Source organism: Barbatula barbatula (assembly GCF_947034865.1).
Source record: "Barbatula barbatula genome assembly, chromosome: 18".
In the NCBI taxonomy this organism is placed as follows: Eukaryota; Metazoa; Chordata; class Actinopteri; order Cypriniformes; family Nemacheilidae; genus Barbatula; species Barbatula barbatula.
The window spans coordinates 15,177,636-15,200,768 of NC_136781.1; the positions used below are offsets into that span (position 1 = coordinate 15,177,636).

Genomic DNA, 23,133 nt, shown 5'->3' on the forward strand with positions numbered 1-23,133 from the left:
GTGCTGGTTGATCTGAGGGGTACTTGGTGAGTACGTTGTCTTATACATTTTCTTAAAGTTTGCTTAATTTCTGTGTCGCAGTGTATAAGAGTCTGTGGCGCTATGTTGATAACTTGCAGATTTTACATATTTAATCAACATTGTGTTACATAGGCCTACATACTTATTAATTTGTCCAAAATGTCCCATGATCTTGAAATCATCATAAGTCTGGATTTAGGCTCATTTGTCTGTGGTGTCACTGTATTTCCTGGAAACACAACCTATTCTATATTGTGCTATTATGACAAAATGTTATTAAAGGTCCAGTCAGTAATATCTATGTATGCAATAGGCTAGTCAACCCATTTAGATCAATTTTTTAAATGATTTTCGTAAGGAACTGTATTTTTAAGAGACAATTTAGGAATGGAAAAAAGAACCGTATATCTGTGTATTCTTTCTTTCTATAAAGATATTTTTCTCTTTCTTTATAAGTTCCCATCACAGCTTTTACAATCCTGTTTCGTCTCATTTTGAAGTATTCCTTGAAAATCTGATTCATGAATACTGGTCATAGTCATAATCACTCAAGTGCAAGTAAAGTGATGTGTTACTGGAATGTTCAAGGTCATCTGTCAGATATTTTTCCAGACAAAGTGTGAATATACTGGCCAGAAAAGGAAAACAGAATGTTAATGTGAGTGCATGTTTTTATTCATACAGATTTCAGATCTAAGATTATCTTTAATTTTCACCAAAAATCGCCAGTGATTGCTGTTGATATTGACAGAGGAAATTGATAAGTCATAAGATTCAAAGTTCACCTGTGAAAGCACAATAGTTAAACACCTTGTCCTACTATTTTTTACTGTAGTGAATAGCCATTTCCATTCAAAATGACATCATGTTTCACTAAATTTGAATGTGAAATGAACTCTCATTTGACAAAGGCTGTAGAGCCATCTGCTGTAGTGTGGCGTGCAGAATTACACCTGTCACAGTGATTCATCAGGAACCGACGACCATTCTTATTCTGTTTTTGTAACATTTTTGTCTCAAAATGAACACAAGTAATAGTTTAAACAAAGATGCCGTACTAAAAACTAGGCATAGTCCTGGATTAAACTAATCCCTGTCTGGGATACCGCCGCTATAGGAAGCAATATTCTCAGAGACCGTTTTAGATAAAGGTATCAAACCAACTGTAACAGAGTGTAATGAATTTAAATAGGTACAGTGTGTTTAACATATCAAAAATAAGAAATCAGTAGTCTGTATATAAAAATATCTGTTTAATGATAAAAAACGAGCCTTGTGCATCATATGGAATCATTCTCTGAATATGTTACAGTTGGTTTGATACCTTTATCTCAAATGCTGTTGTCGTTTGATGGATTTATGTAATTACGTACATTAAAAGTTGTACAATTATAATAAATACATGATATTGGTATGAAACCGAATGTCTAATGAATGTCCAACGTCAAACTAACTTTACCATTGCGGACATCGTGGAGTCGCCAGGTTACTTCCGTTTACACTGAAAACTTCATGCACATCCACATATGAAATCATTATGCATGCTAACTAAAGCATGTCATTTTATTAGTTTGTATAAGTGTGGGTTATATTTTATGTGTGCGAGTGTTTTTGCACGCATCAAGTTTATATGTATGCGCGAAAAAGTGTACATTCATGCATTACTCATAAGTATTGTATTGGTATGGATTTCACATTAGTGCACACATGTTTTTAATATGTTTGCCTGAACATCCAATACGATATGTATATGTGAGCAATGTATATGTGTGTATGCACGCTTTTATATATGTATTTATAAGCGCAGTTTGATTTAAACCCTATACGGTGCCTCATACAACTTTGATGAACCTTTTTTTAACCACTTCAAATGTTCACTACTGTATATTGCATTTCTATCAATAGATCATCCCAAATATTGCACAGTGGATCTTCAAGCTTAAATTTCTATGGACATAGTATATTAAACACATTTTATAGATAGATTTTAATTCAAATAAAAGAATGACGCTGTTACAAATGTAACTTACTACTAAACGCAAAAAGTATATATAAATGAAAAGATGGTTTCATTGAATTCAAATTGTTATAATAAAACATAGACACGTTTCAATGTTGGCTAATAAAATTGTACATAAATATTGCATTTGCTCTTTTTTTAAAGGCCACTTAGTGCGGCTGTAGATCCATATATAATCAATTAAAAAGCTATGGTAATAATAATATATACATTAATCACTGTTTAACAAATTCATTTAGTTTGCAGCAATTATATACAGATGATCTTTATGACCAGATAACATGGTTTATCCTTGTTATAAATCAAGTTCTGTAACAGTCTCCTGATTAACAACATGAAGATCCTTTAAAAATCTTATTTTTGTTGAAATGCTCATCAAATAAATACTTTTATTTACATCTTGGCTGCACCTACAAAAGTTCTCGAAGATTAGTTTTTCAATGAATATGCTTTTCACATACTAATAAAGAAACACAAATGAGTAAAACAGTCAACAAACAGTCTGAGGAATGTTTTGTTTAATAAGAGGAAAAACAAAGAGACAGCAAGAGCAATTAGGGCATGACATGTCAAACTACACTTTTACAATGCATTTTATTTCGCTGATGAATGACAATTACATAAGCAATTCCTCAGTCTAACTATTATTTAAGAAAAAAAAAACATTTGATACACTGTTTAAACATTAGAAATGATCATAGCATAAAAAACATAGCGGTAATATCAAGCGGCAAGGGTTCACTTCTTTCCTCCATTAGTCTGTGCTTTGGCTTTCTCCTTTTCCAAATATTTCTAGTAAGACAAAAACACTTGTTTAATATATCATTGATTTACAATACAAAGGAAATAAATACAAAGGAAATTTTAAGTCACCTTAAGTTTATCGTAGTGTGTTTGACTGCAGCAGTGAACCTTCTTAGCCGTTTCCTCATTAGAGTAAAACAAGAAGCAGACTCTGCAGTAGTATCCCATCTTTACAAACTCCACACCTAAAACATTCAGAGTAAAACAAGTTATTAGCAACGTCATCTGTCAAGACGTCGCTGTGCTAGGTAACAATTTGTTAAAAGAAAATTTCCATCAATCAGAAAAATGTTTTGAGTTTAATTTGAGGTGCTTGTAGCAAACCACGTGCAGAACTGATTTTGACAAGGATATGCACCAAAATAATGCCACAAATTTCAAGTTACGCAAAACTCCTAATTGTCTAGCAAAAGCTATGCCATCTTACCAACTGGGACGTTAGGATCATGTGGCCCAAGAGTTGCAAGGCTAGTTTCCAGCTTTTTTTCAGGTGCTGCACATGTATTGGCTTTTTCATCAGTTTCCAAACTCTTCTCAGACACAACAACAGGGGGCGTGACAACAGCCTCCTCTTTAGTTTCCTGTTGAAATGAAAGCACTGGATAAAGCTAGTGTAATATCTTGGCGACTAGAAAATTAAAGGAAAACATTTTTTAACTTTTCTGAACAACTAAATACAACCACTCACAGGTTCAGTTTCCATTTTCTGGACCTCTGGTGTCTCACTGCTTTGTTGTTCCTCTGGTTCTTTTTCCAACTCTGGAGCAGTTACCAGAGAAACACTTTGACTTTCCTTCAAGTCCTGCTTCTTTACCTCCTCAGGTTTATCAGTGTCAGGCTTTTCCACTTTAACCCTTTTAGGAGAAGGTTCTTCATCTTGCTTGCTGGTAGTTTTGGTAGAGCTGCTGGTCTGAACCTCAGCTTCTTCAGGACGTTCCCTCTTGGATGGGCGTTTCTCCTCAGACTCTGGGCTTGGAGGCCTGTGTCTGCAAAGATATTTCATATTAGAAGATTATAATTTCCCAGCCAATCAAAAAAATGATTGGGAAAATCCCTTTCTTAAGAGGATGATCTGAAACGGACCCATGTTTGAGTTGCTTATATTTCCTGCTGACATAGACAAGCAGACGTTTGCCTTCAAATTTAGGTTGATTTTCCCTGTAGGCCACTGCCATTTTCTCAGCATCTTCCCCTCTTTCCATCTCAATGAAGCACTGAGTAAACAAAAATGCATAAGATGAAATAAACGTGTTTATATATATATATTAGTATACAGAAACAATTTCTAATCGTAGAAGATGTGTTACCTCATTGCGTAATCGATTCAGAAAGTATCTTCTGATTTTTCCAAATGGTTCAGCGATTTTTAGAATTGCTGCATCGGATGCTTTGAATTGTGGAATGTTACCAATATAGATGACTCTGCCACTCTAAAAGTTTCACACAAGCATGCGTTATATTTCTTATTCCTTTAAGATGAAAGGATTTTCAAAGGCAAGTTAATAGGCTCGCTCAGTTTTACCTGGATGGTCGGATAACTCTGTGAATGGTAAACCTTAACTGGTTTTCCACACACAGATGGCATGACATTCCCACTGTAGAAACCAGCCATTGCTCTTGCCTCCTGTTCATTGGCGAGTTGAAGAAAGGCCTTTAAGAACATATGTGAGAAAATAAACATGAGTGAATAATTGCCATGTGTGACTATGCATAGAGTTTGTGTTTATAACTACACAACAGCTGATGTGTTTAAGAGCTCTTGCCTCCGGCCTCACGTCCAGCACCAGATGCCGCACCACTGTCCCAAACGGCTTTGCTAGAGCTAGAATTTCATCAAGATAACCAAAGCCACGCTTAAAGCCAACAACATTGACAACTCTCAATCCCTGCGTTTAAAAAAAAACACAATAACAAAGGGTTAATGGTAAAAACATGCAACAAAGTGTAATGTAATGCATTTCTAGTTGTTCTAAGGATGTAAACATTTCTTTGTTTGAATAAACAAAATAATTTTGAAAGAATGCCCTCAAATCTTTAAAGAAACCAGATGTGATAAAATGAGAAACTCACCCCATCGTCCTTGGCGTTTCCTAAGAAAATACAAGAGAAAAAAGGGTAAATACACGAACAACATACACTTCTCTTAAGGCAGTTTTTATCACTAAACTAACATCAATTTTTTTTTTTAATGGCCAAAATGTTATTAATGCATTTGTTTATTGTTCTTAAGCTCTAAAGGCTTGGCGCCAAAAGTTTAAGTAGTTACCTGAAGGGTTTTTAACTCTAGACTTTGAGTCTTGTCTCTCGGAGTCCTCCTCCTCAGCTAACTCATCCAGAGTAACAAACTCATCCAGGTTCTCAGGAAAGTCAATTTCACCATGACTCTCCTAAAATAGAAGATCAATACATACACTCAATACATCTGCAGTTCCAAACAAATAAACATGAAGATAATAAACATGATTCAGATCATCAAACTAATTTAAATATTAGTCAAAGATAAGTAAACACAAAATGCAGTTTTTAAATTAAAGTTTTATTATTGAGGGAAAACTAAATCCACTACATGGACCTGTGTGAAAAAGTGTTTGCCCCTAAACCGAATAACTGGTTGGCCCACCCTTTAGCAGCAACAACTGCAGTCAAGCATTTTACGATAGCTTGCAATGAGAATTAAGATTTGTTGTAATTCAGCCAAATTGGAGGGTTTCCGAGCATGAACCGCCTTTTTAAGGACATGCCACAGCATCTAAATAGGATTCAGGTCCGGACTTTGACTAGGCCATTCAAGTCTTCATTATGTTTTTCTTCAGCCATTCAGAGGTGGACTTGCTGGTGTGTTTTGGATTATTGTCCTGCTGCAGAGCCCAAGTTCACTTCAGTTTGAGGTCACGACCAGATGGCTTGCTGTGATAAATGGAACCATGAATTCTGCTGTCTACCAAAACAATCCTGAAGCAGCAAACCAGCCCATCACCATATTTGACTGTTGGTATGATGTTCTTATTCTGAAATGCAGTGTTACTTTTACGTCAGACGTGATGGGACACACACCTCTCCAAAAATGTCAACTTTTGTCTGAGTATTTTCCCTTAAGATCATCAAGATTGAGACCAGCCTTTATGTTCCTTTTGCTCAGCAATGATTTCGTCTTGGAACTCTGCCATGCAGACCATTTTTGCCCAGTCTCTTTGTTATGGTCATGAACACTGACCTTAACTGAGGCAAGTGAGGCCTGCAGTTCTTTTGATGTTGTTGTTGGGTCTTTTGTGACCTATCTAGGGGAAATTTTGCAGCCGGCCACTCCTGGGAAGGTTCTCCACTGTTCCATGTTTTCGCCATTTGTGGACAATGGCTCTCACTGTGGTTCGCTGGAGTCCCAAAGCTTTAGAAATGGCTTTTTAACCTTTTCCAGACTGATAGATCTCAATTACTTTCATTCTCATTTGTTTCCGAATTACTTTGGATCTCGGCACGATGTCTGGCTTTTGAGGATCTTTTGATCCACTTCACTTTGTCAGGCAGGTCCTATTTAAGTGATTTCTTTTTTACGAACAGGTGTGGCAGTAATCAGGCCTGGACATTGCTAGAGAAACTGAACTCAGGTGTGATAAACCACAGTTAAGTTATGTTTTAACAAGGGGGCAAACACTTTTTCAAACAGGTCTTCGTAGTTTTGGATTTAGTTTTCCCTTAATAATAAAAACTGCATGTTGTTTTAACTTACAAAAAAATATTTGTCAAAGATAATACGTGATCTGACAAACATGCAAAAAATACAAAAATCAGGAAGGGGGCCAACACTTTCACACCACTGTATTTACAAGCCTTTAGGTCATTCCAAACATGACTACCCTTTGTTTTCACCTTTCAATTACAGAATTTTGAGACCATGGGCTGTTAAAATGACTAAAGAGGACCTGGTAAGTAGTCCAGTGTGACTCGGTGCTACATTTCAAATTTTCTTCAAGCATTATTTAAATATAAGGAATTGCTATAGGATTTAAAATATTTCTAAGGAAGAGAGGAAGATGTGCAAAAGTTCCTGCCTGATTGGCATCGTCGTCTTCAAGATCGTCTTCCTCTGCTTGTTCGTCATTCTGTTCCTCAGATTCCTTAGGAAGCTCATCTGCATTCTCTTCTTCCTGCTCGGCCTCAGACAGTGCAGTTTCCTCCGTCGGAGCCTCCTCCTGTTTCTCCTCAGTGTTTTCCTGGTCCTCCAGAATGTCTGCATCATCTGCGCCTTGCTTTTCTTCAGAGTCTTCTTGCTCTACGTTGGTATCAGGGTCTGGTGATCGTTTATTGGTTTCTTCTGGCTTACCGGATAGGATGGCATCGTCAGGCTCTTCATCGAAAGCCTCTTCATCTCCGTCACGTGCTTCCATAACATCTGCTTCTTCATCTCCTGACCCATCTCCCTGGACCTCAAGTTCACCTTCCTGCTTTGATTCCTCTTCTTTTTCAGGTGAAGTTTCTTTGGCTTTCGAACTAGAGGACCTCTGGCTTTTTGACGAGGGTTTGTCACCAGATCTGCTGGTGCTGGTCCTGCGGGTGGGCTCCTCCCCCCCTTGCCCACCCCTGCCTTGTGGGATCCTAGAATATCATGCATATCACTTAAGGTTTATTTCATTTGTATAACATTTGTTTATTTTTGACACTCACTGTTATTGTATTCATTTAATTTTTTGTACAGGTCTTTTAATTAGACTAAATGGGTAGGAAAGAAGGATGTCTACCTTAGGGTCTTGTATTTTGTGGAGATGTTCAGCCTGATGGATCTTCTGTTGATAGTCAATGGATGGAGAGTGTAGTACTTTACCAGCATTTCAGCATCTTCTGGATTGCTCATTTGAACAAATGCCTGCTTAAAAAAAATTTTATTGTACAGAGTGCATTTTTTGACACACATATGCTGGAACATTCTTTATATGAAACTCACCTCATCATTCAGGAACAGATGTTTCTCAACGATACCAAATCGACGAGCGATAGTGAGAAGCTCCATTTTCTTCTCATTCCCTTGCGGCAAATTGGAGAAAAACACCACCGGACTATCTGGTATCTTTGCAGGTCTTGTGTCTCTGTCTGGTTTTCCAGATTTCTGCAATGGTTAAACAAAGACTGCCTTAAACATGCACTTTGTCCTTGTTGAGACCATTTGACCAGACAAATGTTCCTTTCATAAAATTACACCACCAAACATGAGCTGTATCTCGTTTCGGAATGCTGCGTCCTCCCGAGGTCTCATTTGAAAGTGAAAGTGACCTATTTGTCAGTTATGGAGAACCATACCTGAAATTTGCCCTCTGCATTTAACCCATCCAGAGAGTAGTGAACACACGCACAGCAAGTGGTGAACACACATACACCCGGAGCAGTGGGCAGCTATCACTGCAGCGCCCGGGGAGCAAGTAGGGGTAAAGTGCCTTGCTCAAGGGCACCTCAGTCGTTTTCCTGCCGGCCCTGAGGATCGAACTGGCAACCTTCTGGTCACGAGTCCGACTCTCTAACCATTATGCGACCTACTTTCACAAGAATTCGGAGGACACATAAGGTGTATCCTTAGTTCCTAGAGATAACCCACAGTTCTTTGCAGCAGCCAATGTCTTAAATAATCGTGTTTTGAATAAACAGCAGCAGCTGCACATTCAATCAAATATGTTGTGTTTAAATGTGAACAGTTTATAATTTTGTTAGGAAAATGTAAATGTATATACCGCATCCTTTAGAGGACAAAACCTCTGGAGGACACCACGACGCAGCCTTATGAAACGAGACACAGCTATAGTTCCAGGAAATGCTTATGGAGCTCTTTCGATCAAGGTTTTTCAAGCCTTCTCAGGTTTTTTCATGATAATAAACTATAGTTATAATGATGTTTTTACAGGTGTTGCTCTTTCAAATTTACGATATATGTGATTGAAACAGGCAGAACTTCCTACTGATTAAAGAGCTGTGCTACCCGGACAAGCTGCTCAAACACAATCGAAAACCGTTGCGATCGCACTAGATGGACCGATTTATGCAATATAAATAGCGATTAATCGTGCAGCCCTAAACTTTTACTTGTTTCTATAGTCAAGACACTTGTCTTCATAAACAAATCCAACATGACCACAATATTCAGCCAGTGCAAGAACACACTACTGAATGCACCTTCAAATTTTCAATTACTAAATCCTTTCATGCCATCTTACCTCAATGACCAGCAGTTCCTTTGACAAATAAATCTGTATCTCTTTCCCATGCAAAATGGCAGGTTTACGCTGGTAATAATTAGCCATGGCCAAAGCTTCTTCATGGGTCTGCATCTCCAGGAAAGCCTTAAGAAAAATAACAGCTAATGATATTGCATCAATGAACTTGCGCAGTCCTATTATAAATATAAAAATTATATTGTTTGAAATCAAAACTATAAACCAACTTCAAATCTGAAATGATGGTTTCTACCTAATGGCAGATTACCTTGTTCTTTAATACAAGATGCTCTCGGATGGTGCCAAAGGGTTTCGCCAAAGCAAATAGGCTGTTTGAGGACAATGGTTTTCTTTCATACTTTGCCACGACCACCCTACTTCTTATCTGTAATACAATCAAATGACATGAGTGCACTGTATTGTTCATACATCAAAGCATATGGTAACCAAACAGCAACTTTACAAATCAACCACACTTCAAAGGGTGAAAGATTGATATATCAGTTCGACAGATTAAAATGAAAGCGACTCACTCAACTGGAATAATTATTACCTTGGGTGCTGTCGAATATGACGTTGTTTTACTTGTCATTCCCACAGCGGTATTAGAACCTAAACACAGTTGCTTTACGTTAGCCAGTGTGTCATATCTACAATATCTCTATAAAAACACTGCTGCTGCGTTTTTATTACCCCAGTTGGAGCTCATCCCTGTTCTCTGTAGTCCAACACCAACTGGCGCTGCTCCCAGCAACCCATCAGAACGGTTCTTTGTGTTGAGCGAAATGGACGTTGACCTGAGAGAAAGTCATTGTTTAACGTTCTCTTCAAAATTTAGGATGTCTCTGCATGAGTCACAAAAGTAATGTTTTAATGAAGTACATACACGCGACTAGAGGGCATGTGGGGATCCCAGTCTGGGTACCTACAGAAAAAAACACACCAAACACCAAATTCAATTGTTGAGATCTTCATGTGCTATAAATGTATATTGTAGTGTGTGTTCCACTGGGTCTACACCAGACGCGACCAGAGCCACTGCATACAGTATGGACGAATGTGAAAATATAATGTTATTGTCTTTTGTGTTGCACCGCGTCTGTGTAGACATATTACTTTCAATGAAACAATCACATGGCTTTGAACGACCTGTGGTAGTTGTGTCAACTTAAGGTGCTTTCTTGTCTCGTTTGGAGCTTAACAGCCTTCACTTACATTTGCAGGAGGAGTCTGCGATTTTCAGAATGACGAATGCCAGTTGTGTGCTGAGTCCATTCCTTCACAAATACAGGAAAAGGATAAAATGAATATCCTGAAATATTATGGTCTAATCCCACTGTAAATTTGTTAGAATCAAACAATTTATATAGTGCTATGGGCCCAGGTTGTCAAAAAATGCCCAAGACAATGTACAGAAAAGAAACTGGTGTATATTTTTAAATAAAGCCAAACATTAAAAGCAAGATTCAGCAGTAACATTTAACAAGAGTGTATAATATAGTCAGCCAATGTGTTCTTCAATGAGAATTTCTCAAATTGAATACAGTAAGAGGAGCAGATTTCTTTCCCATCATGTGATGGTGTCTGCCCAGGGAAAGGAAGTGTGTGTGTGCAAGAGGACAGCGGCTAAAAGTACTCACCATGGTAGAGTGCACATCAAAATCACAAAGGGCGCACACATGGGGAAACATGAGGGGCATGACTCCCAAGAAATCCTGTACTTTGCCCTGAGACGGGGTGCCAATTCTTCTCTGCATGAACATGTCGTCAGATGCTGATGTTGTGGACATGCCAAGCCCACGATAGGAATCACTGGAAAGCTCAGAATATTGGCGGTCTTTGCTGCCACTGCTGCCGTAATCTAACATGTCGTACCCTCGACCAGACGAGTCTCGCATGGAACTATAACCGAATTCGCCCTGCGAACGGCTTTGAGACTGCCCACCAGAACGCTCCATTCTTCCACCCTGCATATCACTCCAATCTTCTCTCTCTCCTCTGTACGAAGTCTCAGAAGAGCGGATCGACAGATCGCTAGGCATGCGGCGACCGGTTTCCATTTTGCGGTTCTTAAGTTGCATGATAAGATGAGGTAAGGTCTCCACGCTGATGTTCTCCTCTGGAACTTGTGCCAGTGCATCTAAATCAGTCGGTGAGAGACCTAGGCTGGCAAAGAGTTTCATGGTATTGCTAATGTGGCTGCCCGATCGTCGAGACAGCTGGGAGTCGTGGTCTTTTCCCTCGCCGCCGATCAAACCAGCCATACTGCTGTGTGACTGGGAAGAGGACCCGTAGTGATCGGTGTGTGTCTCACCCATACTAAAGTTCAGAGTCTCGGCAGCAGCCAGAAGCCCGCGGCCAACAGCAAAGCCTTTCTGAGCACCATCGCTGGTCAGCTTTTGGGACATGGCTTAGAAATGATACAATCTCAGATGAGTGGGAATTAAGAGAAACAAAGTGAATCAAAAATGTCCGCAGAAAGACAATCCGTCTGGAATACAAGTCTGGATCTCAAAGAGACTTCTCTTGAGGGATAAGATTGGTCCTCCTGAATGAAACGGGTCTGCAGAAACACAATGGAGCAATGATTTCTAGAAGGCTCACGAAAATGGTTAGCAGTGGTAGAGGAAAGCAAGACAGTAATGTCCATAACTGACACAATGTAGGTTATAAAGGTCAAATATCATTAAAATGCAACAGAGGTACAAATGGACAGTTTGGTGACCAATTACACCATTAAATGAAGACTCAAAAGTTCCAGCAATACGAGTAACAAGTATTTTTCTATGGAAGGTACAATAGGAAAAAGAATTTGAATCAAATTTAGATCCTTAAACGTGGCCGGGAAAGAGAGGGAATGTAATGCAAATTCTTGGCCAAGAAGAAACCAAGGACAAATGGCACTAATGCTAAAAACGGCACATCCAGGAATGGAAACAAATCTGATGGAGAACAGATAAAGCTACTCTGTTATGGACTCAACCATACCATTTCCAAAAAAATCAAATGCTCCCAAAAATATGTTTTGTATTAAGATGTTATGATAGCAGCAAGCTGCAATAGCTGGACTATAAGCAAAACACAACAGGGTGCAAAGAGAGATTATCTGAACAGAACAAATTTGGATGAAATAGACTTGCATCTTCTCGCAAAGAAGTGAAAATGTACATGCAAATAAATGTATCATGATTCGTAATGGTGGGGGTCATTTTAAATGAGACTTTAGAAGTTGGACAAAAACAAATAAAATGACATTGTCTCAAAAATACATCTTGTATGTCTGTTTAGTATTAGCAAAAACATCATAGTGTAGGCGGAGCACACACATATAATTAAAAGAAAACGGAAAATACTTTTCATTTAAAAAGTTATTTTTTCTAATGGTTAACTGTACGCTGTGCGAATTCCAGATTAGGACCTAATTTAAAAATTAATGTCACACCAGAACCATTTCAAATGAATTAATTAGAAAAATGTATTTTTATGTGTGTATTTTGGTTTACTTTTTCACGAAGTCAACGTTCGTGAATAAAAAGTAAATGGACACGTTAAACATCAACCAGTCGACCTTGAATGGCTTTGCTTTACAAATATTACTGTACTGATATCTCGTGCACTGATAGCTCGATTGAGAACACAGTTCATAGTTTACCTTAATCTGTTCTTTATGCAACTTTACTACAAACATATAATCTGTCAATCTGCGCACAGAACACAACAATGTCCCTAAAACATTCAGTTTCGGTTTTATTGAAGGTAAAACAGAACATATATGCAGCGATCGGCCTTCGACAGCCTGTATACTACACTGAATATCTAACGTTACCGGCATTTTATGATGTAAACACATGCACGTAACTAAGTAATTACCTTGAAGTCAAAAATCTATCGGGGATTAAACTCGGACGTGGCGCCACGACGTTCCACGTATAACGTTAACACGTAAACTGATAACTAGTTTTGTCCTAAATTACACAAATATTTACTAACATCCTAAAGATTAAGATGAAAGAATGTAACCATGCTAACCACGAGCTGCAGCGATAAGTGAAAGAAAGACACGCCAGCCGCAGGCGTGACCAGGCCGAACCAAACCTTTGCAAACGAACCTAATGAATGTGATTTCATGTAACGTTACTCTGCAATTCATTAAGGACGCGATGTGATATCCTGCGATCTTCGACCGGATCGGGTTTTACTTACATTTTCGTTCTTTGTGCGTTTCGTCTTCTGCACTGCGCGATGTTAATCACCAGCAGCTACGGGCACGGCAACAAACGCACCAGCGCGAGACCGAACACGACCAGGAATTCTTCTCTTACTTCCGGTAGTTGTTTCAAAATAAAAGCTTTAAAATTCCTCCGTTTGCATGCTGCTAACAACGATAATAACAGCAGTTGAATTAATGAATTAATTTATGTACATATTCCAACTGTGTCAAATCTTTAATTCTGCTTCATCGTGTTTTTATTCCACATTAGTGGAATAAATGTTTTGTTGCAAAATGAAACAAAATGTCTCAACACAAACACCACGACCTATAATAATACAATTCTCCCAGATTACTGTAAAATAATGAATAATTACCTCTTTTACTAGGTAGCATCTATATCGGATGTTTTTCTGCCTGACTTTTGTTAAGTTACTAAGTGCAGACAATGACTAAAGATTTTTAGGAATTATTTGTTTGTCATTGTCTCAAATAACTTCTCATCCTGCAACAGCACCAAAAATGACTCTGGCATGTGTTGTGTCGGTTTATTGATTGTCATAAACTCATCCGCTAGCACTGTAGCCTCACAGTAAGAATGTCTCTGGTTCAAGCCCTGGCTGGGAGAATCCATCTGTCTTTCTACTTGTCTGTAGGTCTCTATGAATGGATCTCTCTATTTATGTGTCTCTGTATCTGTCTTTTGATGTATTGGTTTGTCAATCTGTCTTTCTACCTACTTCAGTCCTTTTGTTTAACTATGGCCCGGTTTCACAGACAAGGCTCAAGACTAGTCCCAGACTAAAATGAATGTTCGAGCTGTCAAAAGAAAAAAAACGTGCCCTGAAATATAAGTGCTATTGTCACATCAGTAAAAACAATTTCCAAGGCATTTTTATAAAAGCTACTTAAATATCCTAATTTAACTAAGGCCTAGTGCTGGTTTAAGCTAAGCCTAGTCAGTGAAACCAAGCCTGTGTCTGCCGGTCATTCCAATGACTTCTATTTTGTCTGTCTATCTATCACACCCTCAGTCCCATTTCTAAAAAATGCAGAAGGACAGCCAGGTAGCGCTTCGGGTGGTATTCAAAGCTAAGCCTATCCCATTCTGCAATATGTCACTTTTGCCTGGATCTTGCAAGAAAAGAAGCAGGAAACGTTTTGATAAAAGCTATATAATTTGGTGGTAAGAATGTAAAGTGTTTCACATTTTATTGGTGCAAATTCCAGAGACAGGTTATGTGTTTTGTAAAACGTTTGCAACTGCGTTTTTTTCAAAACAATTAGAAACATTAATTAAACATTCACATTGACTTAGTGTGTAAGGTTAGAAGTACTACATCATGCACACTTGAGATTTATACGCCCATTAGAACACTTGAGCCAACTACAGGAATTGCATCTTGTAAGCAGTCATGCTCAAAGACTGCAAGTGTGGTTATTTGGACAAAGGCAATAAAGGTTTGCTGTTTGACATTTTGATTTTGTTTAAAATCGTAGTTTATACACAGTCTATGCAAAATCTCTTGTTTTAGATACAGGCCAATTTGTGAAAACATTTTTGCACTGAATTTGTGCCCCGTTTCGTGTAATGATGACATAACGAACATGGGTAACAACCATTAGAAAATCGTTTTCTAAGTCTAAAAACTGACAAGATCTGGCAAACTAGGCTCAAGTAGACAAATTATATTTGACAGTCTTTACCTTTTAATCCTTGTAAACCTTCCAGACAAAATCAGTGTTTAAATGAAGTATGCAGTAATATAAAATGCTGTAAAGATGTCTAATATCAGTAATTTTGGGAGACTTTATTTATCAAACACTTTCAGATTTTCAACTTTAAAGACAGTTTATGAACATTTATGGACAGCTACATTACACAATCACTTCAATGGTCATGTGTTGGGCTGCTGTTCCTCGGAGATGGCTGCCCTGTGCTGATGTACCCTTATCCTATACACAAGCCTATTGTGTGTATTATACAAGGTGCTTTCAAACTTGATGCCACAAATACAATGATTCTTTTGTGATGGACCCTCTGCCTATAATATATATTCATCTTTATGTTTAAGAAACATGTCTTAGATTATGTGGTATTACAAAGACATCATATTTATTCCAATCTCAAAGAATTGGCTACACTTAATGTTTGCTGCATTAACTCAAAAAGATAAACCTTTAAAAATTTTTAACATTGGTACACAGTAAAGTTTGTTTAATGACAGCCTTGCAAACCCAAAAGTGAGACTGTAGTGAACACTAGAAGATACAAGACAAAACAGTTTGCACAGATACTATCAAGTATCCATGCAGCAGGAAGAAAGTAAATATTTACAAATGAAAGTAATAATGTTCAGACGACTTTGCATTGACGTTTTGTTAGAAACTTTCTTGGGAACCCCTTAGAACCTTGTTACATTTCTTTCTCTCACTCACATTGTGTGTGTGTGTCACACAGAGACAGTGAGGAGTTAAAAACTCCAAATCCTGCATGGAGAGGTTCAGTAAAGGTTGTTTTGAATGTGTGTAAGTGTGTGAGTGTGTGTTCATCAGACACGCTGTAGAAGGACAGTGTGCCGGCCGAGCAGTCCACATAAACTCCTATTCTTTTACAGTGATGTGGTGGGACAGTCATCTTGGTTATATTATTATTGTGCATTGCACTTAATTCAATATTAGTGCAATACAGACTCCATGATTTTCCATTGAAGCCAAACATTCCGTCATCACACACTACCCTGGTGATGCTTTTATACGACACTGATACACTAACCCATGATCCGCTCCATTCAGCCTCCCAGTAACAGCGTCCGGTCAGAATCTCTCGACAAAGAACCTGATTTATATAATCGCCAAATCTGTCTGGATGATCAGGACACGGCTGAAGCTCATACTCGCGTGTGATCTTTCTGTTCTTCTCAGACAATACGAGGCAAGCGCTTGCCGTGTTTGGATCCAGCGTGAGATCACAGAACCCTGAATACAAGAAGAGACATTTCAAACACAACAAAATCACCAAATCAATCTCTGAATGCGTGTAGACTTACACTTGCGTGGTCCAGCTCGAATTCTGAACTTTCCACCATGATCCACACTGCAGACACACACAAACATGATGTTACAATTAATACACAAAACTCCTATGGATAAAAGGGTGTCTGAATACAAGTAAAAACACATTATGTCTGTTTTAAAGTTGTCATACTTGAGTTTGTTGAGTGCGTAGTTTGGATCATTGAGTTTATCAAAGAGGAGCTGACATCCCGTGAGTCCTGGATGATTGTAGCTCAGATCCAGCTCTCTTATGTGTGATGGGTTTGAACTCAGAGCTGAAGCCAAATAACAGCAACCTTCCTCGGTCACCATACAACCTGATAACCTACAAACACACATCAACAGGTCAACATACTCCTTAAAACTCACAAAGACAATATAAGAAGAATGCTAAAATGTTACGTCAGTAGAGAAGATGAATACCTCAGTGTGTGTAGCTGACAGTTGGGACTCTTGAGAGCATCTGAGATCAGCTTCACTCCTGAATCCTTCAGATCATTGTTACTCAGGTCCAGCTCTCTCAGAGAGTTTGATGATTGTAGATATGAAGACAAACTTTCACAACACTCTGCCGACAGATTCGAGTTCTGTAGACTTTGTACAGGAAAAACACAAACAAAACATTTACAAGAAACCTTCACCGTCACCGCTGCAATAGACAACACCATACATGCAAACAAATGTGATATTCGTCTGATAGAACTAGCTGTATGAAAAAGGTATAAGCGGATCCTTTGATCAATATGGACATTTCCAATATTTAATATACTGTTGCACTCTTCGGGTCTTTACTCTCATCATAATATCACAAAGCATTTGTGGAAATAAACCTGTTTGGGGTCACGTCTCTTACTTCCTCTGGACTCGCTCAGTTACACATCTCTGATACTACACTTTGCAGTATTACTTTATTCTGCGTGATTTCTTACAAGTAAAGACTCACATAGCTCTTCTGCAGTTGATGACAGCTGGTACGAGTCGTCTTCTACTCTCCTGTGTTGTGTTGTATTTCCTCAGATCCAACTCATCCATCACCTCGTCTGACATCTGAAGCATGTAGGCTATTGCTGAACAGTGAGCGGCAGAGAGTTTCTTTTCTGATCTCACAAACTCCTCAATCTCTCTGTTCAGACTCTGACACCTCACTTCAAACACACAAAGCAATAGATCGATGGATCTGTCAGTCGAGAGAACATCTCCACCCTTGATTTGATCTAAAACGTACTGTGTGATTGTGTTGATGGTCTTTGAGCTGTTGCCAGTGCGAGTGCGTGTCAGTAGATCCTTTAAGAGTCTCTGACTGGACTCCAGTGAGATGCCCAGCAGAAATCGGAGGAAAAGATCAAGATGTCCAGTTTTACTCTCGAGAGCTTTATCTACTGCTGAATCCAACAGCTGATACAGAGAGATGTCCTCAAACATGTAGTCACAATAGTCATAATTCTTGTTCAGGATCAACCGCAGTGGTTCTGTGTTCTTTATTACATGGCAGTGAAACGCATAGAATGCAGCCAGAAACTCCTGAAAGCTTGGATGCTTGAAGCAGTACATTTTCCTTCTATGAATGACAGATTCCACAAAGATCTCAGAGCAAATCCCAGAATGCAATGAGACGTCCGTGATCCCACATTCTCTCAGCTCATCCTCACTGAACATCACGTTACCCTTTATCAGCTGTTTGAAAGCCACTTCAGATAGTTTCACAATCAGTTGGATCTCTGAATCTCTCTTTGGATCATACTTCTGATTCTTTGCATTGATGTGCATCAGCAGGAAGTGGATGTACATTTCAGTCAGAGTTAAAGGAATTTCTACTTTCTCATCATCTTGTTTCAGGATGTTTTGAAGCACGGTGGATGAGATCCAGCAGAAGACCGGTGTGTGACACATATGGTGGAGGCTTCTCTCTCTTTTAATCCGCGATATGATTCTGCTGGCTTGATGCTGGTCGCTGACTCTCTTCCTGAAATATTCCTCCTTCTGAGCGTCACTAAATCCCAGAATTTCCGTCACACGCGTGATATATTTAGAAGGGAACTGATCGGCTGCTGCTGGTCTGGAGGTGATCCAGATGAGAGCAGAAGGAAGCAGATCTCCTCTCATGAGGTTTGACATCAACACTTGCACCGATGACGTCTCGGTCACATCAGAAACTTTCTGCCGGTCTGAAAACATCATTCTGCTTTCATCCAGACCATCAAAGATGAACACAACTTTACGCTCCTCATAAATCTGTGGGTCTAGATCTTGAAGTTCAGGATGAAAGTCCAGCAGAAGTTTGTGAAGACTGTAGTGATCCCCTCGAATCAAGTTCAGCTCCCGAAACGGAAGCACAAACATGAATTCTATATCATGATTGGCTGTTCCCTCAGCCCAATCCAGAACAAACTTCTGCACAGAGACCGTTTTACCAAGTCCAGCGATGCCTTTAGTAAGGACAGTCTTGATTCTCTCGGTTGGATGTGGTTCAGGTAGGGCTTTAAAGATGTCATTGCAGTTGATTAGAATGTCTTGCAAGCGTTGAGGTCTTCTGGGCGCTTTCTTTACCTTGTGTTCTTCACTTTCTCCCTCTATGATGTACAGCTGTGTGTCAATTCTGTTCAGCAGGGTTTGATTCTCTTGTCGATTGATCCTCTCAAATAAACGCTCATACTTTCTCTTCATGCTGGTTTTGTGTTCGTCTTTGACTCTCTGCAGAACATTCAAAGATGCATGAGGCATGAATCTGTTGCTCTTACTAGACACCATGCTGGATTCTGAATGAGCTCCTCTCTGACGCTTTGATCTAGAAATAATGACAGCAAATAAAAACTTAAGTAAAGCTTGACACAGATGATCATTATGTGTTCCATGATAAAGTATAACAGCAAACACCTTGGAAATGTCATATCCTAGTTTTACTTGAGCAGATAGAGAAACAACACGTTCATACTCACAGAGGTTCAGATGTTGCTGGTCCGACACCATGTGAATGAGACATGTATCTGTTTCTCTTCACAGACGCAGCTCTGGCTTTTGCAGATGCTGAAGACATTTTCTTACTTAAAATCAGATACCTATCATTAAAGTAAACAACAGGAACAGAAATATAACAAACTGAATAATAAAAACTAATGAATTGAAAGAAACGTTCATATATGAACAAATAGAGGACAAACACAACATAAACATTTATCTCACACACGCACACGCACATTTCTCTCTCTCTCTCTCTCTCTCTCTCTCTCTCTCTCTCTCTCTCTCTCTCTCTCTCTCTCTCTCTCTCTCTCTCTCTCTCTCTCTCTCTCTCTCTCTCTCTCTCTCTCGCACTCTCTCTCTCTCTCTCTCGCACTCTCTCTCTCTCGCACTCTCTCTCGCACTCTCTCTCTCTCTCGCACTCTCTCTCTCTCTCGCACTCTCTCTCTCGCACGCACTCTCTCTCTCGCACGCACTCTCTCTCTCGCACGCACTCTCTCTCTCGCACGCACTCTCTCTCTCGCACGCACTCTCTCTCTCGCACGCACTCTCTCGCACGCACTCTTTCGCACGCACTCTTTAGCACGCACTCTCGCTCGCACGCACACACACACACACTCTCTCTCTCGCACGCACTCTCTCGCACATGCACTCTCTCTCTCGCACGCACTCTCTCTCGCACGCACTCTCTCTCTCTCTCGCACTCTCTCTCTCTCGCACTCTCTCTCTCTCTCTCTCTCTCGCACTCTCTCTCTCTCGCACTCTCTCTCGCACTCTCTCTCTCTCTCGCACTCTCTCTCTCTCTCGCACTCTCTCTCTCGCACGCACTCTCTCTCTCGCACGCACTCTCTCTCTCGCACGCACTCTCTCTCTCGCACGCACTCTCTCTCTCGCACGCACTCTCTCGCACGCACTCTTTCGCACGCACTCTTTAGCACGCACTCTCGCTCGCACGCACACACACACACACTCTCTCTCTCGCACGCACTCTCTCGCACATGCACTCTCTCTCTCGCACGCACTCTCTCTCGCACGCACTCTCTCGCACGCACTCTCTCTCGCACGCACACACACACACACACTCTCTCTCTCTCGCACGCACTCTCTCGCACATGCACTCTCTCTCTCGCACGCACTCTCTCGCACGCACTCTCTCGCACGCACTCTTTCACACACACTCTCTCACACACTCTCTCTCGCACGCACTCTCTCTCGCACGCACTCTCTCTCGCACGCACACACACACACTCTCTCTCTCTCTCTCGCACGCACTCTCTCGCACATGCACTCTCTCTCTCGAACACGCACACACACACACACTCTCTCTCTCGAACACACACACTCTCTCACGCACACACACACTCTCTCTCAAACACGCACACACACTCTTTCTCTCTCGCGCACAATCTCTCTCTCGAACACGCGCGCACACACACACTCTCTCTCTCTCTCTTTCTCTCTCGCACACGCGCACTCTCTCTCTCTCGAACACGCACGCACACTCTTTCTCTCTTTCTCGCGCACACTATCTCTCTCGCACACGCACACACTCTCTCTCTCTCGAACACGCACGCACGCTCTCTCAAACGCGCACACTCTCGCTCTCTCTCGAACGCGCACACTCTCTCTCTCTCGCACACACTCTCTCTCTCGCACACACTCTCTCTCTCTCTCTCACACACACACGCTCTCTCTCTCTCTCTCGCTCTCGAACACACGCTCTCTCTCTCTCTCTCGCACAAACACACACTCTCTCTCTCTATCTCTCGCACACACACACTCTCTCTCTCGCACACACTCACTCACTCTCTCGCGCACGCACTCTCTGTCTCTCTCGCACACACACTCTCTCGCACACACACACACACACTCTCTCTCTCGCGCACACACACACTCTCTCTCGAACACGCACACACTCTCTCTCTCGCACACACTCTCTCTCTCTCTCTCACACACACGCTCTCTCTCTCTCTCTCGCTCTCGAACACACAGTCTCTCTCTCTCTCTCGCACAAACACACACTCTCTCTCTCTATCTCTCGCACACACACACACACACTCTCTCTCTCGCACACACTCACTCACTCTCTCGCGCACGCACTCTCTCTCTCTCTCGCACACACACTCTCTCGCACACACACACACACACACTCTCTCTCTCGCGCACACACACACTCTCTCTCGCACACGCACGCACACTCTCTCTCGCGCACGCACACTCTCTCGAACGCGCACACACACTCTCTCTCGAACACGCACACACACTCACACTCTCTCTCGCACACACACACTCTCGCGCGCGCGCGCGCACACACACACACACACACTCTCGAACACGCGCACACACTCTTGCATACGCACACACACACACTCTCGCATACGCACGCACACGCTCTCTCGCACGCACACACTCTCGCGCGCGCACACACTCACACACACTCTCTCGCATACGCACGCGCACACACTCTTGCATACGCACACACACACACTCTCGCATACGCACGCACACTCTCTCTCGCACGCACACACTCTCGCGCGCGCACACACTCACACACACTCTCTCGCATACGCACGCGCACACTCTCTCGCATACGCACGCACACACTCTCTCGCATACGCACTCACACTCTCTCTCGCACACACACACTCTCTCTCTCTCGAACACGCGCACACACTCTCTCGCATACGCACGCACACACTCTCTCGCATACGCACGCACACTCTCTCTCGCACACGCACGCACACTCTCTCTCGCACACGCACACTCTCTCTCACGCACACTCTCTCGCTCTCACTCACATTACACATTATACTAATAAAGGAAGAAGGATTCTTTTATATTTCTTCCTTGTCAAAAATCTAAACGCTAAAACGTCCTGACCTCTAGAAGTGACGTAGCAGACGTTGTTTCTAACGTTACACAGAACACGTATGACTATTTAGTGTGATAAACACACGCTGTTATCATAAATAGCTTAATCTTACCGTAAGAATGATTGTTCGTGAACAAAATCCTTCCAATTTAAACTCGCCAAATAAAAAAACAACTCGCGGCAACGTTTTAAAGCAGCCACGCGGATTCTTCTTCTTCTTCGGTTTTATGGCGGATGGCACCAACGTAAAGGAGCACTATCGCCACCTACTGTGTTGGAGTATTTCCCAGCGTTTGGGAGCGAAAATAATTAATAAAAATAACTTTCTTTATATATATTTATTAAATTATCTTAATTAAATCCGTTCTTTTATTATACAGAAATAAACTTTCTACTCCATTAGTTAACACAACTTTCAGTTTGAATTCTTCTATTCCTCTCTTTTTAAACTCATTCTTCATTATTTCCCGCTCATTGTTATACTTCTGACAAACACAAATAACATGCTCTAGTCCACAGTGCTCACATAATCCTGTTGGATGTTTATTTATTATTTTGAAAGTTTTATTAAGTTTCAGCCACGAGGATTCTTCTTCTTCTGCTGTTGATAGCCCAGTTTTTAGGTGCATTACCGCCACCAACTGGAACTGGAAGAAACTGGATGCATCGATGAGAAATCATCACTCGACGTTAAAAAGTCTGCCTCTTAAAAAAACGTATTTTCTACTGACCATGATGAATTTTGTTTATGCTTTATTTTGCCTTGTATAAGTATAGACATGTACAACAGTTTCTGGTTCATTACATTTATTGCACTTCCTTGTAGGATGCTTAATCCTGTATGTCCTATTCGAATTCTAGCTTATTCTTATTAAAGTGTCAACAAACGTATTGGAACTTCCGGACATTATAAGAAAAAAAAGACTAGTGTCACAAGCAATTACAGCTGTTCAATAACAGTGTTATTTGAATACACCTTATCTCACCAGAACTAGTG

General features: G+C 40.6%; 2 protein-coding genes across 3 annotated transcripts; both read right to left on the bottom strand.

Annotated features, from left to right (window-relative positions):
- Positions 1-2,544: 2,544 nt before the first annotated feature.
- On the bottom strand, positions 2,545-13,405 carry matr3l1.2 (matrin 3-like 1.2). Of its 2 annotated transcripts, none has more exons than XM_079479153.1 (21): positions 13,246-13,405; positions 10,683-11,605; positions 10,258-10,319; positions 9,929-9,967; positions 9,736-9,839; positions 9,596-9,654; positions 9,311-9,427; positions 9,043-9,168; positions 7,785-7,946; positions 7,582-7,706; positions 6,895-7,438; positions 5,112-5,232; positions 4,916-4,935; positions 4,609-4,731; positions 4,368-4,496; positions 4,153-4,275; positions 3,929-4,059; positions 3,534-3,831; positions 3,273-3,426; positions 2,915-3,030; positions 2,545-2,833 (listed from the first exon to the last, which is right to left on the bottom strand). In XM_079479153.1, exons 2-21 carry the CDS (start codon positions 11,448-11,450, stop codon positions 2,780-2,782), a joined length of 3,375 nt encoding a protein of 1,124 aa, XP_079335279.1. In that variant the 5' UTR covers positions 11,451-11,605; positions 13,246-13,405; the 3' UTR covers positions 2,545-2,779. The 2 variants fall into 2 exon arrangements, with proteins under 2 accessions (XP_079335279.1, XP_079335278.1); XM_079479152.1 differs by having other exon boundaries at positions 7,582-7,709; positions 13,246-13,361.
- Positions 13,406-14,415: 1,010 nt separating this feature from the next.
- On the bottom strand, positions 14,416-22,393 carry LOC306907912 (protein NLRC3-like). The gene is made up of 7 exons (XM_079480422.1): positions 22,249-22,393; positions 19,246-19,365; positions 17,253-19,094; positions 16,733-16,903; positions 16,461-16,634; positions 16,303-16,349; positions 14,416-16,231 (listed from the first exon to the last, which is right to left on the bottom strand). The coding sequence occupies exons 2-7, from the start codon at positions 19,341-19,343 to the stop codon at positions 15,684-15,686; spliced, it is 2,880 nt and encodes a 959-aa protein (XP_079336548.1). The 5' UTR covers positions 19,344-19,365; positions 22,249-22,393; the 3' UTR covers positions 14,416-15,683.
- Between the last annotated feature and the right edge of the window lie 740 nt (positions 22,394-23,133).